General features: G+C 42.0%; 2 protein-coding genes and 1 long non-coding RNA gene across 5 annotated transcripts in view; 1 reads left to right on the top strand and 2 right to left on the bottom strand.

The window, feature by feature from the left end:
• Positions 1-573: 573 nt before the first annotated feature.
• On the top strand, positions 574-4,159 carry LOC108443139. The gene is made up of 2 exons (XM_017723590.2): positions 574-904; positions 2,691-4,159. Exons 1-2 carry the CDS (start codon positions 611-613, stop codon positions 4,062-4,064), a joined length of 1,668 nt encoding a protein of 555 aa, XP_017579079.1. The 5' UTR covers positions 574-610; the 3' UTR covers positions 4,065-4,159.
• A 1,545-nt stretch (positions 4,160-5,704) lies between these two features.
• LOC119263566 lies at positions 5,705-7,403 on the bottom strand. Its single transcript, XR_005130357.1, has 2 exons — positions 7,224-7,403; positions 5,705-6,732 (listed from the first exon to the last, which is right to left on the bottom strand). It is a non-coding gene; the product is annotated as an uncharacterized LOC119263566 (long non-coding RNA).
• A 1,243-nt stretch (positions 7,404-8,646) lies between these two features.
• tbl1x (transducin beta like 1 X-linked) overlaps positions 8,647-15,047 on the bottom strand; it is a 32,652-nt gene continuing 26,251 nt past the window's right edge. For 2 of the 3 annotated variants that reach the window (XM_037539010.1, XM_017723592.2), the window contains exons 11-15: positions 14,660-14,734; positions 14,071-14,198; positions 13,542-13,707; positions 12,138-12,239; positions 8,647-10,348 (exon numbers count right to left, since the gene is read on the bottom strand). In XM_037539010.1, the coding sequence (XP_037394907.1) occupies positions 10,322-10,348; positions 12,138-12,239; positions 13,542-13,707; positions 14,071-14,198; positions 14,660-14,734 (498 nt within the window). In that variant the 3' untranslated portion in view covers positions 8,647-10,321. The remainder of the gene's footprint in view (positions 10,349-12,137; positions 12,240-13,541; positions 13,708-14,070; positions 14,199-14,659; positions 14,735-15,047) is intronic. The other variant, XM_017723591.2, reaches the window with a different exon arrangement.

Genomic DNA, 15,047 nt, shown 5'->3' with positions numbered 1-15,047 from the left:
TGCTGGTCTGAGTAGATCAGACACAGCATGTATTTGCACTGTGTAAACCTGAAAATTTATCTGGTAAAAACCAGAAGTGAAAATGCTGTGTTGTAATTTTTATTAAATAACACTGACTGAAATATATTTCAGTGGAAATGTGCAAGACTTACAAAAAAGAGAAGTCAACCAGATTTTCACCAAAAAATGCATAGTTACGGTCACGATGCTCATGGTGCCTTCAAGTCCTCCTCAGAAGTTCCAACTTATGAGTGATGCTTTAATCCAATTAGAATCTTATGCTTATATGTGTTTTTTCACATGTGGGTAAGAATAAGACAATTAAGACAATTAGCTTGCGGTGCTCATGTGTGGCTGCTGAATTACTACAATAAACCCAAGTAACCCAACCCAAGCCCCCGAATCCCGAGGCTGAGTTTCCCCACTATGACACTGTAGCGCTGCCCTGTGGTCATTTCACAAATTAAATGCAGATTTATTTCAGGGGTGCCATCTACAACTCCGGGCCACCTGTGTAGCCACTCCCCTGATACACACCCACTAAACCATCCCAGAGGTTCGGTGTATTTAAAGCGAACGTGCGAGTGGGGTCTTCACACATCTGGGCAACATGGTCCTCCTGCCTCTGCTGGTCTGCGTGGTGCTGAGGGCACTCGGTGCTCAGGCCAAAGTCGTCACAGACTTTGCTGAGTGTAATGTGAATTTTTACAGGACGACCGAGCCGAGCGGGATGGATCAGACTGCTAAGAAAATCTGTCAGAAATATAAAGGTAGTTTTTACTACGCTACTCTCTACTCGACTCACCACAGAATCCCCCTGTACAGCGCGTACACTTTCAACAAGGTCAACCTACAGGATGGAGACCGGTTCAGCAAACCATCGCAATGGTTCATTGAGCCCCAGGTGAGACATATCACTCTTTCAGTACTCTGTCTCTACGTTTCACTACAAAGTGAAAAGTTTCTTTTAACTGAAGACTTGATTTTATCATAATTACTAAAACAATGAAGTAGCAAGTGCAAACAACTTTTCTTAATCCAGAAGAAAACAAGGCGTCCTTTTCACAAAAGCCCTCAGAAATGTTACCAGTTCTGTTTTTGTGTTGGTTTGTTTTACTAAGATCAGGAAAATATTTCAATGCAGTTTCTTTTATTCTGAAGAGAAAAAAGCTTGTTAAAACACTTGATATAAACACTAAAAAAGTAGCTCTTGAGATTTGAAAACTGGCACTTTCATATAAAAAAAGATTCCTAAAATTGATTCTGAGTATTGATCAATGATTAACCCTGACATTTTAATTAACAGCTGAAATGCTGCTCTGTAGTAATGAAATATACCAGCTGAAAACGTGAACGTATCTTTCCAAACATTAAAAAATCATTTTTAAATCATGGCCAGTCCCGCCTCTGCAGCGCCCCCGCTGGTTCAACTCTGCTATATGCGCAGATGATGTGTCTTTGAACCAAGGTATGCAAATCAAACACCGCCACCGCTCCCTGATGACCCCCAACTCCTTCCTCACTCATAAATATGAACGCACAGGAGCCGAGAGTGAGGAGAGAACCACCCTCACCCACCCTGAGCTAAACACCCCCAGCACCTCGTCACAAGGCTGTGATACGCCAGCTGTCTGTACCAGCTGGAAATAACCAGTTAATCTGATCTTAGTTTGGAATAAAGATGTTGTCTCCATAAAGCTGCTGGTGCAGCATCCGATTCATGTTTCCCTTCACAATTCAGACCCTCGGTTGCGACTCACTAAACAGAAATCATTGGTAAGCAACACTCGAACAAAAACGTTTTTCTGTAATTGTTTTACTATTTTTTGACGGTTTTTCACAGATTGGTGAAACTCTGCTCATCTCTGCTTCTGAGAAACTCTCTTGAATGCTCTTTTTATACCCAGTCATGTGAGTTAAAGTTAGTTTTAAGCCTTTTGTTGCCCCTGTCCCAAGTTTTTTGAGATGCGTTGCTACCATCAACTTCTAAAGGAGTTAATCTCTTCATGTAATGATAAAATGTCTCATTTTCAACTTCTGGTATGTGTTCTATGTTGGATTGTGAATAAAATAAGGGTCTGTGAGATTTACAAATCATTGCGTTCTGTTACTACTTACATTTATTTACATTCTGCAAAGTGTCCCAGCTTCTGTTGTATTTATAAAGACAAAATTATTCATAAGCCTAATTTGGCTCCTACAGGGCCGTAGCTTGGAACTTCTAGCAGGACGATGAACCAAAGCACAGCTCAAAATCAACACCAAAATGGTTCACTGACCACAGTATTGAGGTTTTGGCGGTCACCCCAGTCCTCTGACCTGAACCCCATAGAAAACTTGCTGGATGAGCTGAACAGGAGAGTCCACAGTGTGAAAGATCTGGAGAGGTTCTGTATGGAAGAATGGTCCGTTTCCATGTGTACAGGAGACTCAGAGCTGTTATCTTTGGAAAATAAAGGGGTGCCAACAACACAGCTTTGATCAAATGTTTATTTCTTGATAAAATTTAAAGTTTTTTTTTCCTTCATCCTTCAAAAAAGGTTAGATCGTCTGTTAATGTATTGAATGAAAGATTAAAAGGATCAGTAATACTGACATACACTGTCTTTTGAAAAGTAAAGAGAACAAAGAGACGAAAAAGAGAAAATACTGTGAATAAACTGTCATTTCGGTGTCTTTTTCCTTTATAGCTCAATTTCAGTCCTGGTTCCTGGGGTTCTGACATGATCAAAGGCGACCTGAGCCCAGAAGAAATGCAAGTAGAGCTTCAGGTTTCTGGAGAAATAGGTTCCCACCAAGCAGTCGAAAGTGACTACAAATATACAAAATATGACTGTGGGCACCTAAACCCCACCAGTTTCCATTCCAGTGAAGACCGTTTGCCAACATTTACTCTGACCAATGCTGTACCCATGGATCCGTGTTTAAACCGTGTCCACTGGTGGAACTGGGAAGCCGAGTTAAAGAAACTTCTAAAGGAAGAGCTTGAGCATCATCCTAAAGGAACTGCCTATGTCATCACAGGTACCGTCCCCCATCCAAATTACCGAATACCAGAGAGAGAGGAAGCTGATCAAGAGGAAAGACTTGGATTTGAGAGGGTGACCGTGCCCACTCACATCTGGACGGCTGTCTGTTTTGAGGACCGCACCGATGAAGATAATCCATATTTATTTTCCTTTGGCTACATAGGTGTGAACAGGCCAGAGACCACCATAACGGTGAGGTCTGTTCCTGAATTGAATTCTGACCTGACAGAACTATATCGCACGGCCTCAGGTCAGCAGGGATCAGAAGTCCGTACGGAAATTAATATTTTTACCGGTGACTGTAACATAGACAAAAGGCCGAAAAACGTTATGGAAAAGCTGTCAGAGAAACAATTGTCTGACGAGGTCAGTAAGTTCTTTCGACTGCCATTCAGGTCCACCAAACGCGAGACTATTGCAGATGTTCAGCACGACAGCAATTTAATGTTCTTTGACAATATACTCAGTTTTTTCCAGGAGTCAGAGAGAATGAAGCGTGAGACTAAAACTGCTTGTCTTCTGATTAAAGTTGATGATCCAAAGTCAAAAAAAGCGGGACAACAACTGCATGATGATTATCCGGTTCAGTGTCGGCAGGTTCCAGAGAAATCCACCCCTGGGTCACTGATTTCTGCAAATGGCAACCTTTGTCTGAGTGATAAGCACTTCTGTGAAACGGAGGGCGGATACACGCCCTCCTGCACCACCCCCTGCCTCTTTCAGGAAGACCTCAAGGGCTACTGGTGTTTCTCAGGGAAAATTCAGATCCAGTGCTCGCCCCAGTACTCAGCCATCACAACTAAAGGTGAGAAGTGCAAGAATAACCACCCGTGTGGCACCTACGGCTACGGCTACTACTGGTGTTACACAGAGGCAGGATCCTGGGGCTACTGCAGCTCCCCTTTCTGGAAAACCATTGCTGTAAATGGCAAGTCCTGCCGTCCCAACTTCGCCTGTGGCACGTATGGCGAAAGCTACACCTGGTGCTACACTGATTATCACAACAACTGGAGCAAATGCAACCTGCAAGCCTGACCACCCGTGTGGCTACCACGGGGAAAGCTACCTGTGGTGCAGAACCACTGACGACAGCTGGGGTCATTGTTGCAAGCAATGTGAACAGCAGTAAGCAGGAGAGCACCATCACCATCAGGAGAACCCCACCAATTCAACAGCGTTCATCTCTCTGATTTTACATTTACCGCTACAGTAATCCATACATTTATCACCAATAGCATCGTAATCATTTTATGCTTACGCTACATAAAAACATGTACGGCAACGATTTGCAAAGCTGATTTACATATGCTAATCTACGTACACTGTACTTCTATCAGTTAACATGTTTTTGTCCCCATACTAATGACAATAAAACCTGCACAGTTCAAATTCACTGATTAATGTTTTTAATTGGTTTTAGTCTAATTTAATCTGACTTACACAAACCATGGAACGAGGTATGAAGCCTCGATCCTCTAAAAACAACACACAGCATCATTCAGCTGATGCACCGCTCTCAAAAAGGTGGTTTGTAAAGGTTCTTTAGTAAAGACACCGGTACTCAAGGAACCTTATGCATGCTTTAATGGTTCTGAGGAAATTTCACGACTGGACTTGCTGCACAGGTGGCGTCCGATCACGGCACCACGCTGGAATTCACTGAGCTCCTGAGAGCGACCCATTCTTTCACTAATGTCTGTAGAAGCAGTCTGCAGGCCGAGGGGCTCGGCTTTATACACCTGTGGCCATGGAAGTGACTGGAACTCCTGAACTCAGTGATTTGGATGGAATTTAGACACATAGTGGCACAGCTAAACCATTTAACATGAGAATAACCTATTGATGATTTGAATGAATAATGTACATATGTTTGATTGGGTTAAATAGCAAGTAGGAGGTGCTAAAGCCCCCTAAAACTGGCCTAGCGACACCCCTGATTTAGATGGTTGGCTTAAAGGGCTTAATTATTGATATTATCAATACAAAAATGAGGGAGGCCGAATCCAGCCCTGGAGGAAACGGACTTCATTCTAAATCTGCTCATGAAAAACGAATATTCATACATATTCATACATATTCATACATATTCATATGTAGGCATTATTTAAATGATTTCACTGGATTCGTAATCCGACAGAGAATTAAATATTATATCTGTTTGTAAATCCGGCAGATTCAGGTCCACTTTCCACATTTCATAAATGTTCATGAATCAGTATCAGCAGATATGGACGCTCTTAGAAAATATGGTTCTTCAAGGGTTCTTTAGTAACGAAAATGGTTCTATCAAGAACCATAAACAGTCAAAGACTTTGCATGATTAAAAGGTTCATTGCTTCATGAAAGGGTTCCTCAGATTGATGGAGAATGTGCTGGAGATGGTTCTATGAACCTTAAAGGTTCTAAAAAGGTTCTTCTATTTTGACAGGCTTGATATTGCAGACACTTGAAGAGGACCTTTCAAAAAGGTTCTATATAGAACCATCTACAGCCCATTCGGAAGTTCTTTTGAGTGTTCATGGTTCTTTATAGACCCATTTTCCTTATTAAAGAACCCTCGATCTTTAAGTGTGCACACAAAAAAATATTGGATATTGATAGCAGGCTCTGATTCCCATAACAGTGGGAAATATCATAATAATAATAATAATAATAATAATAATAACAGACAGCAGTTTGTAATACCAAAATAAAGTGATTTATTTGAGTCAGTGAGTGTGAGACACTGAGACACGTTCAGTTTGGAAACAGACGTTCCCCTTCAGATTGATACACCACATCCTGACCTGCTGGCGTCCAGTTACTAATGGACATTAAGTCCGGCCCACACGCTAAGGGCTCCTGGCCAAAGGACAAAGTGACTTTGCAGCGAAAAAGCAACACATAAAAATCCAATAAAAAGACGACCACTGCTGTTTTAGTGCGATCCAAAGGAAATTCGGCTCCTCCTGACAAAAAAAAAAAGATTCCCGTTGCCATAGAAACGGAAAGAAAAGGCTAAGTCTAAGCCCATCTTTCAGGCGCTCCAAGGTCAGGCGAGGGCTGTTTATCTGACCAGTGATGCCAAAAAGAGGCAGAATTACTAACTAACCAATCACAGCTTAAAGGCTACAGCAGGACTTTAAACCAGCCAATCAGAACAACACGATCCAGAGAACTGCGTTCCAGCAGCTGTTCAAGAAGAGATCAGTAGATGGACGCTGCCTGGACAGTGGGCACACCTAAGGCTGGGTCAGGAAAGTCAGTAATTTTTGAGGTACCAATCAGATTACTTCAATAATAATGAGTATCGACACAGCAGACACCAGTACCAGGTTTCAGTACATGAGTATTCAGTCTTATCAGTGTCAGGGAGCCAATAAGCAAGCTGCTTCCAGAATGCAGACCGCTGACATCCAAAATGGGAACTTTACAGAAGAAGGAAAATACCTACTTTACTTTTAATGGAAGTCAATGGAACCAGATTTTTTTCCAAGCAATTTTGGGTCGTTTCTTTTGGTCCAACCATCATGAAATTTACACACAATGTAAAGAACAACAGACATTTTCAATTTATGTCAAAAACTGGGAAACAACAAAACTGGACATGTATATTTATCCATCCATCCATCCATCCATCCATCCATTTTCCACTTCTCCGTGAGTGTCGCGGGGGGTGCTGGAGCCTATCTCAGCAGTCATCGGGCGGAAGGCAGGATACACCCTGGACAGGTCATATAATATAATATATATATATATATATATATATATATATATATATATATATATATACACACACACACACACACCAGTTAAAAGTTTGGGCACACCTTCTTCAATGGTTTATCTTTATTTTTATAATTTTCTACATTGTAGATACGTTGAAATACTGACATCAAAACAGCTACGAGTTCTGTACAGAACTCTTGACCAGGCACACCTGTTAATTAAATTAATTAACACCTGATACTCAAAGCCACTCCAGCTGACCACCTCATGAACCTGACTGAGAGAACGCCAAGAGTGTGCAAAGCGGTCACCGAAGCAAAAGGTGGCTACTAAGAAAGTGAAGTATAAAACAGGCTCTGGTTTAACACTTTACTGCTTACTGCTCTGTCTCTTCAGCTTTGATGTCTTCTATAATCTACCATGTAGAAAATAATAAAGAAAAACTACTGAACACACACACACACACACACACACACACACACACACCTTCTAAGCCGCTTCTCCTTCAGGGTCGCAGGGGGTGGTCATCTGGTCTGGTGATGCCAGAGGTCATCAGGCAGAAGGCAGGATACACCCTGGACAGGTCGCCAGTCCATCACAGACACATTCACTCACACCCAGGGGCAATTTACCATGTCCAATAGGCCTGACTGCATGTCTTTGGACTGTGGGAGGAAACCGGAGAACCCAGAGGAACATGGAGAGAACATGCGGACTCCACACAGAGAGGACCCGGTCGCCCGGCCGGGGAATCGAACCCAGGCCCCCCTCGCTGTGAGGCAACGGCGCCACCCTCCACCAGATTTTGTTTATTTTTTAGGAGGATGTTTCGACTGATTGTCACATAGAAAATAAACAAAACGTCATTTGACCAGAGGCACCAAAACTTTCGCAGACCACTTCAACCAACCATTTGACCAATTCTAACGGTGTCATTATAAAGCACCTATTCTTTCAGGGTTCTCCTCCACCTCTACCGTAATGACGTGATGTTACGTGGTCACCGACGCTGCTGTGTGACCTTCATGAACTTTACGCCACTTTACGGCTCGCTGTGCGGGTTCTTTACGGCTCTCTGTGCGGGTTCTTTACGGCTCTCTGTGCGGGTTCTTTACGATGCACACAGCGTCTGAGGGCTTTATATATTCAGTCTGGACGACGTCTGCAGAGAACTATCATGATATCTTCTACACTCCTAAAAAAGATGGTTCTTTAAGGGCTCTTTAGTAAAGAAAATGGTTCTGCATAGAACCCTGAACACTCAAAGAACCCTGTCCACGATAAAAGCGTTCTTCACACTGACAGAGAACGTGCTGTAGATGGTTCTAAATAGAACCTTTTTGAAAAGCGTTCTTCTATTGTTACGATGTCAACCTTGTAATAACAGTAGAGCCCTTTCGGGTGCTCTATAGAACCATCTACAGCACAATCATGCAAAGGGTTCTTTGACCGTTCATGGTTTTATGTAGAACCGTTTTTGAAAAGGGTTCTACACAGCATCAAAATGGTTCTTCTGTTGGAACAAGCCTGACATTGTAACAGTAGAAGAATGCTTTTTGGTGCTACATAGAACCCTTTTCAGAAAGGTTCTTTGTAACGGTTTTGTTCATTTAAACAACAAAAATAATAATAATTATAATGATAATATAATAATAATAATAATAATAATAATAATAAGTGAAAATAAGTTAATACAGCCTCAACAGGGAAACGTAAACACTGCATTTTTCCTGCAAATTTCAAATTTAAATTTACTTTATTGAGTTTAATATTAAATAAAAACGCCATATATTTATATTTAAACTGCCACCTTTAAAGAAAAATGTTTTTTTGGTAACGTATAAAGATTTTTAATAATTTTATTTATTATATATTTTTGTCATTTCTTTCATCTTTCTTATTGATTTATTTATTTAACGAGATTTTTGTAATCTATTAAGAATATAAATGAAGGACTGAGACCTGGTGCATCTTCTGATACCCGTCCAGTCCACGTCTCAGGTTTTATTCTAATGTTTTCACTTTAAATCCAGCAAATAAACAGCAGGTGTGTTTTAAAATGTGAGGAAGCTTGTTCTCCACAGAGGACACTTTAAATTATTTTCACTCAGAAAACTACGGAAATCGGGGGTGCCCAAACTTTTGCAGCCCCCGTGTCAAAGTTTTATTTCATTGCTTTAAAAATGATGAGCTACTGCCTTAATTTAGCCAAACTTGGAGCTGAAATCTTTTATTTCACCCAAACTTTTCTAGTGAATTACGTTTTTGACTAAGTCGTTAGTTTGGAGCATCGTTTTCCAACAGTGTGTTGACCCTCAGTGTGTTTATACACACAGTAAAGCTGTGCGAATCTAGGTGTATGGTGGACTCGGATGGTGAGACTTTGGATTTTTTATTTCAAATTTCAAACAAAAATGCATTATATTAAGAAAAAAGCAGATGTTCTTTGCAGAAAACAAAACAAAACAAAAAAACAATCCGATTTGGTCACGTCATCTTAAAGAAAAACTTCAAAATCAGTGAAAATCAATGCTGTGGGTCTATTGGGCTCCTTTATTGGCGCCCCCTGTTGGCCATCTAGGGCTCTAATCTGTGTATCTACATTCCCAAAAGGCTTTATTTCACTTGTAAAACCAGTGTGAGAAACAGAACCTGGGCTGAGAACTACGGTTTTCTCAAGATTCAGAGGCACATAAAATACAGTACACGTCTTCAGCTTCTGCGCTATGAACTTCACCAGCAGCCCAGCAGACGGGATCGACAAAATTCGGACCCAGTAGAAACGCAGCGTTAGCAAAAGCGCGAGGCCGAGGCTTCAGGAGGAGGATGACGATGACTACGTACACGGCATATAAACATATATACACAGTATATAAAATCTGTGTATTCCTCTAATTTACACATCTATACATTCGTTTCATTTACATCCAGAGGGCACCACATATTTAGTTTTTTCCCCACTAAAAAGTTTGAAAAAGCACTCGGCAGCTGAGTTTCTTCACTGATCTCAGTAGTAATGATGTGCTTGAGATGGAGAACAGCTCGGTTAAACCGCCAGAGTCTCTCCAAACACGTTCCACTCTCCGCTGAGGAGGAATCGCTCGAGAGCGAGAACACCAGCGCAACCGGCTTGCGCACTCTTGCGCTCCTGCACTCTTGCGCTCCTGCCCTCTTGCGCTCCTGCCCTCTTGCGCTCCTGCCCTCTTGCGCTCCTGCCCTCTTGCGCTGTGGGGAAAATAAGATGCTTGGCTAATAGCTCACTGATCTGCCGCTGCCAGAGGACAGCAGGGCCGACGAGCCTGGAGACGTCAGGGTTAACACCTCCTTGAGCTTCGCCATCATAGCCAAACTGACGCCGGTTCCGTCCCTCAGGCCCTGACCAAGGCCTGGTCTGATCGGTCACCCTCTGCTCCGAGCCCTTCTGCTTCCAATTTGGTTTTAAACATTTGGGATTCTTCTCTTCCTGGCGTAGTCGTGTTCCTGCTTCATGGCCCCGTCTTGGTCGTGTGCGATCGTGTAGAGTTCGGATGTAATAAAGGCATTTAGCTGCGAGGTTCCAGATCCATCGTCGCTCCGGCAGGCGTCTATTTCCGCAGATCCAGAACACACACCTGGAAAAGAAACGTGGAATTTGTGAATGATGTGGAAACTCCCACAACTAACGACAGGTTGACTGTTGGGCCAGATTCATAAAACTCGCACTGCGGTATTTTTACACGGTCTAAGTTTACTGCCCTGTCGTGGCTCCACAGCTGAATCAGATCAGCAGGTGATAATAAAATAATCCTCCTCTACAGTAAAATAAAGCTCTGCTGATCCTTCAACACAGTTTAACAGTAAATGGTCTTAAACGCTGGAGTTAATGTAGAACTGCTGATTCACCCTTTAACCCTGAAGACCAGCGCAGACGGCTGGTCACCATAGCAACACAGACAACAGTCTCGCCCAGCTAGTAGCTACGAAACGGCAAAGAGAGAGATTTAAGACGGACGTCGATAATTTGGAGACGAATGGACTCATTAGTGTTTATAGTCACTCCAGCTGGTTTCCTGATACGTTTAATCTGCAACGAGAAACTGACGAACACTAAAAAGTCACAAAACTGAAGTCGACTCCACCTTAAATGATACAGTTACATCTTGGCGCCGGAAGAGGAAATGCAAACAAGACGTTGGTGAATGAGAAGCGACTTCAAGTCTTACTTCAACTTTACTTAAGAAACTATTCCACTTTTGAGGAAAAGTTTCCTGCTGGAGATGCGAGAAAAGCAGCTGTAGCTGAGCTGAAGCTCAAAGCAGAGCGAAGTCAGTCTGAGTTTTCATTAATATTATGTTTTAGTCTCTACTGGCACATCAGCACACACTGAGACACATTTACAGCTGCTTTACGTTTGCATTTGGGTTAAATGCCCATCAAAACTAACATTTTACTGAGCTAATGCATATTAATGACCAACATTCAGCACCTGTTCTGGTGCCAAAAGGGACACTGCTCAAGCGTAGAGGTGATTTTTAGCTTAAAATAAGTGAACACATCCTCAGAGAACACGCTTGTGCACATTTCTGCACATTTTAATACACAATTTCTGTTAATTTGTTTTCAAATAAAATAAAACACAAAACACTGACTGCAGAAGTTACGGTGCATTTTAGATTTTATTTTGAAATTAATTGATATTAAACTATTATACAGGGTGAAAAGTCACAGGACACCGTTTTATCTTATTTTTTATGCTGTCACAGGCCTCCACGATGCGCTGCTGAAGGTGGTGTTTGTTGCAGATTTTCTCAGCATAAACAATTTGTTTGAGATGTAAAAAATAAAATAAAAGTGTCCTGTGATTTTCTCACCCTGCATATTAAAAATAAACAAAAAAAAAAAGAAATATTTCACTAAAAAAGCAGAAAAGATGTCTGTTTAAGCTGTTCAGTGTCGAGGACGTGTCAACTCACTTTTCGCTTAGAAAATCAACAATACGTGCGATTTAACCAGGGGTGTTCAAACTTTTGCAACAAATGTATGACGGCAAAAGCCAAAGTTACAGAGACTAAAAGAAGCGGAACAAGACGCCAATTTATTCTTCTCATTTTGATCAAACTCATTGTGCTAAACAGCAAGTCTTACTTACAATACAGCACTTCATTGATTCACATTATTCAAATAAAAAAATGATTTGAATTATTTAAAATGCCAGTTTGGCTCATGAGAGAGAAAGTGATGCTGTGTATTCGGTGGCTGGAAAGTTCTGGAAATGTACCGGAGTGTTTCATGAGTTCCCAAACAGCGGAGAAATGATAAAAATGATAAAAACCTTAAAATTTACAGTCATAAAACTTTTTTCTTAAAAACTGCAGCAACAATTTACAAACGGTAAGTGACTGCAGCCCAAAGTGGACTTACCGAGCCGTCTGATGCGCTGGCGCCGACTTTGTCCCCAGTGCTGTTCCAGCAGACCTCAAAAATGCCCCCAGTTCCTCTGTAGCTGTTCACCAAAGCTCCACTCTGACATTAGAAAACAAACATCACACAATATCGGCGATTAGGGACGCGCAATAATATCAATATATCAACATCGTCAGATGACCGCTTTAAAAACCAGCAGCATCAGAGAGATTTAGATCTGTTCACGCTTCAAACTGATATTAAACGAGGTGTTTATTGTACTTTAAAAGAGCAGAATGTGCAGGTGACGCTCAGTTACTGCACCAAAATACCTACAGTTACATTTAAGCCGTTTATAAGACGCTTTTATCCAGAGCAACTTACAATTTGATCGTTTTACACAGGAAGGCGAAGGTATTGTTTTTTCATATACAACCACTATATTTACTTATATTCATTTATAAGCGTTCTAACTGCTGTTATTTCACCATAACATCACAAACACTGTATCACTCCACTGAGACGCTGTTGCTAAGCAACCACTCTGACAGCTGTAGGAGGCGCTCGAGCCATCTGAACGTTTTTACTTCTCACTTTGCCACAAACAGAAAACGGACACTGTTAAGGTCACATCTGACCGACAGCCGATTTGGTCCGACTCTGAAGACGAGACGACGCTAAATTCCCAAACTGTCGTCTCCACTGAGCAGCTTTTCAGTCGGCAGCTGAGACAGAAGAACAGCTGAACAACCTGGAATCAGCCAGAAATGAACCCAACACCATTCGCCAAACTAAACGGGCTGTAAGAAGCTTCACAGACCGGCTGGAACAAAACAACATTAATACTGATCTGGACAAACTGACCAAACTGAGCTGAACCTGATATTGGGTCAGTTTTACGGCTCAGTCTGATTTGGTCCGACTCTGAAGATCAGACACGTCTGGCGAATGGTGTTACATATATTAAACATTCTAATGATCAGTTTTTAGGCCCAAACATTTAAATGGCCAATGACTAATTTCACAACTAATTACAATCACACATTAGAAAAAATAAATTCTGCATTTGTTTGTTTTGACGTCAAAAATCAGAAAAGCAGCAAAATTATTAAGAATAGATTTTCTTTCTGCAAAACAAGACGACAGCTTTCAAATTCTAATAATCCATCTTTTCAAAAAATCTATTAAAAAGCCAAAACGTGGTTTGGACTGAACATTTAGAATCTGCACAATATTTCCTCTCCTGTTCGGCTGCACTGAACTCCGAGTCAGAGATTATTCACATAATCATCGTAGCTGAGACGTAACGGACGTCCTAACCTTCAGTCTGAATGTGTGTCCAGATGTTTCTGGCTAGTTTTTACTCTTTTTCTGCCCAATTCTGCTCCATTGGTTCTGATGGTCAGTGGACGCTGTACTCACTGCTGTGCTCCAGATGTGGACACACTTGTCGAAGGAGCCACTGGCCAGGAACTTGCCGTCCGGACTGAAGGCCACGCTGTAGACCGGCTCCTGGTGTCTGGTCAGAGTGTGGACGCACACGCCTCTGTCCACGTCCCACAGTCGCACCGTGGAGTCGAAGGACGCACTGAGAACAGAAACCCGCGATTAGGACACAGCATCGAGAAGGAGGACTGATCAACGAGGGTTTTGGATACTTAAGGTGCTGTTTTAATGTCATTTTCCCTCTAAAAACACTGCAACTTTTACAGCTCCAGGGCTAAACTATACAGTTTACAACAACATAAATATATTATATAATATATATGTTATATAATAATGGATTAATAATAAGGCTTAGATTCATTCATTGGCAATAGGGGGGAAACATATCAAAAACAACGTGACGGTCACATTTTGCCATGTCTACTGGACAGAAACATGGACTGAAATAGAGGCGCTTGTGTTCCATCAGTCAGACGACTGAGTGTGAACTGGGCTGAAGGGTCACCTGGCCAGCAGGATGCTGGCGTTGGGGTTGTTGGAGCCTGCGCCTGTAGGACTCCATTTGATGGTGTAGATTTCTTTACTGTGGGCCTGGAGGTCGTGAACACACGAGTCCTGCTTCATACTCCAAATCTGAGGACAAACAACACACAATCCACGGATCAATTCCCACAACTAAAAATAATTCCAATTAAAAATACAGCAAAACAAAACATACGTTATTATACTAGTATACAATACAATAATAATAATACTACAGTATAATCAATATCCAGGTTTTAGAATTATAATAACAATCATAATGTACAGTTTATACCATGCCCTCTACTGCAATACTGGGCTTCAGCAGTGCCCACAAGGCACTGTTATCAAGATAGCTAGTTAGTTGGATGGAGGATGGATGGATGGATGGATGGATGGATGGATGGATACTGAAAATTGCCATGTTAGTACTTATAACTGCACATAAACTTCCACATATTAGACAGAAATAAAAAGATAGACAAGTTAGAGTAAAGTATGACAGAGTAGAAACAGAAGTATATCAACAAAGATACTGAGGTCAGTTCTGCATTCCTGAAGTGACCGCTCACCTTCAGCGTCATGTCGTCAGAGCAGGAGGCCAGCAGGGTTCCACTGGGGTCCCACTTGATGGCGTTCACCTCATTCTGAAAGAGCAAAGAGGATTTACAATCAGATCTTGTAATTGGGATGGGTGATGGGAGGAATTGGGATGGGTGATGGGAGCAATTGGGATGGGTGATGGGAGGAATTGGGATGGGTGAGGGGAGGAATTGGGATGGGTGAGGGGAGGAATTGGGGTGGGTGATGGGAGGAATTGGGGTGGGTGATGGGAGGAATTGGGGTGGGTGATGGGACGGCAATTGGGGTGGGTGATGAGTGGGCAGTTGGGGTGGGTGTTGGTGGTAATCAGGGTAGACAGGGGTGAGTGATGGGGTAGTTGGGAGTGGGTGATGGGAG

The sequence above is a fragment of the Pygocentrus nattereri genome, chromosome 6 (assembly GCF_015220715.1).
Source record: "Pygocentrus nattereri isolate fPygNat1 chromosome 6, fPygNat1.pri, whole genome shotgun sequence".
NCBI classification, from domain to species: domain Eukaryota; kingdom Metazoa; phylum Chordata; class Actinopteri; order Characiformes; family Serrasalmidae; genus Pygocentrus; species Pygocentrus nattereri.
This window is presented reverse-complemented; position numbering and strand designations above follow the sequence as displayed.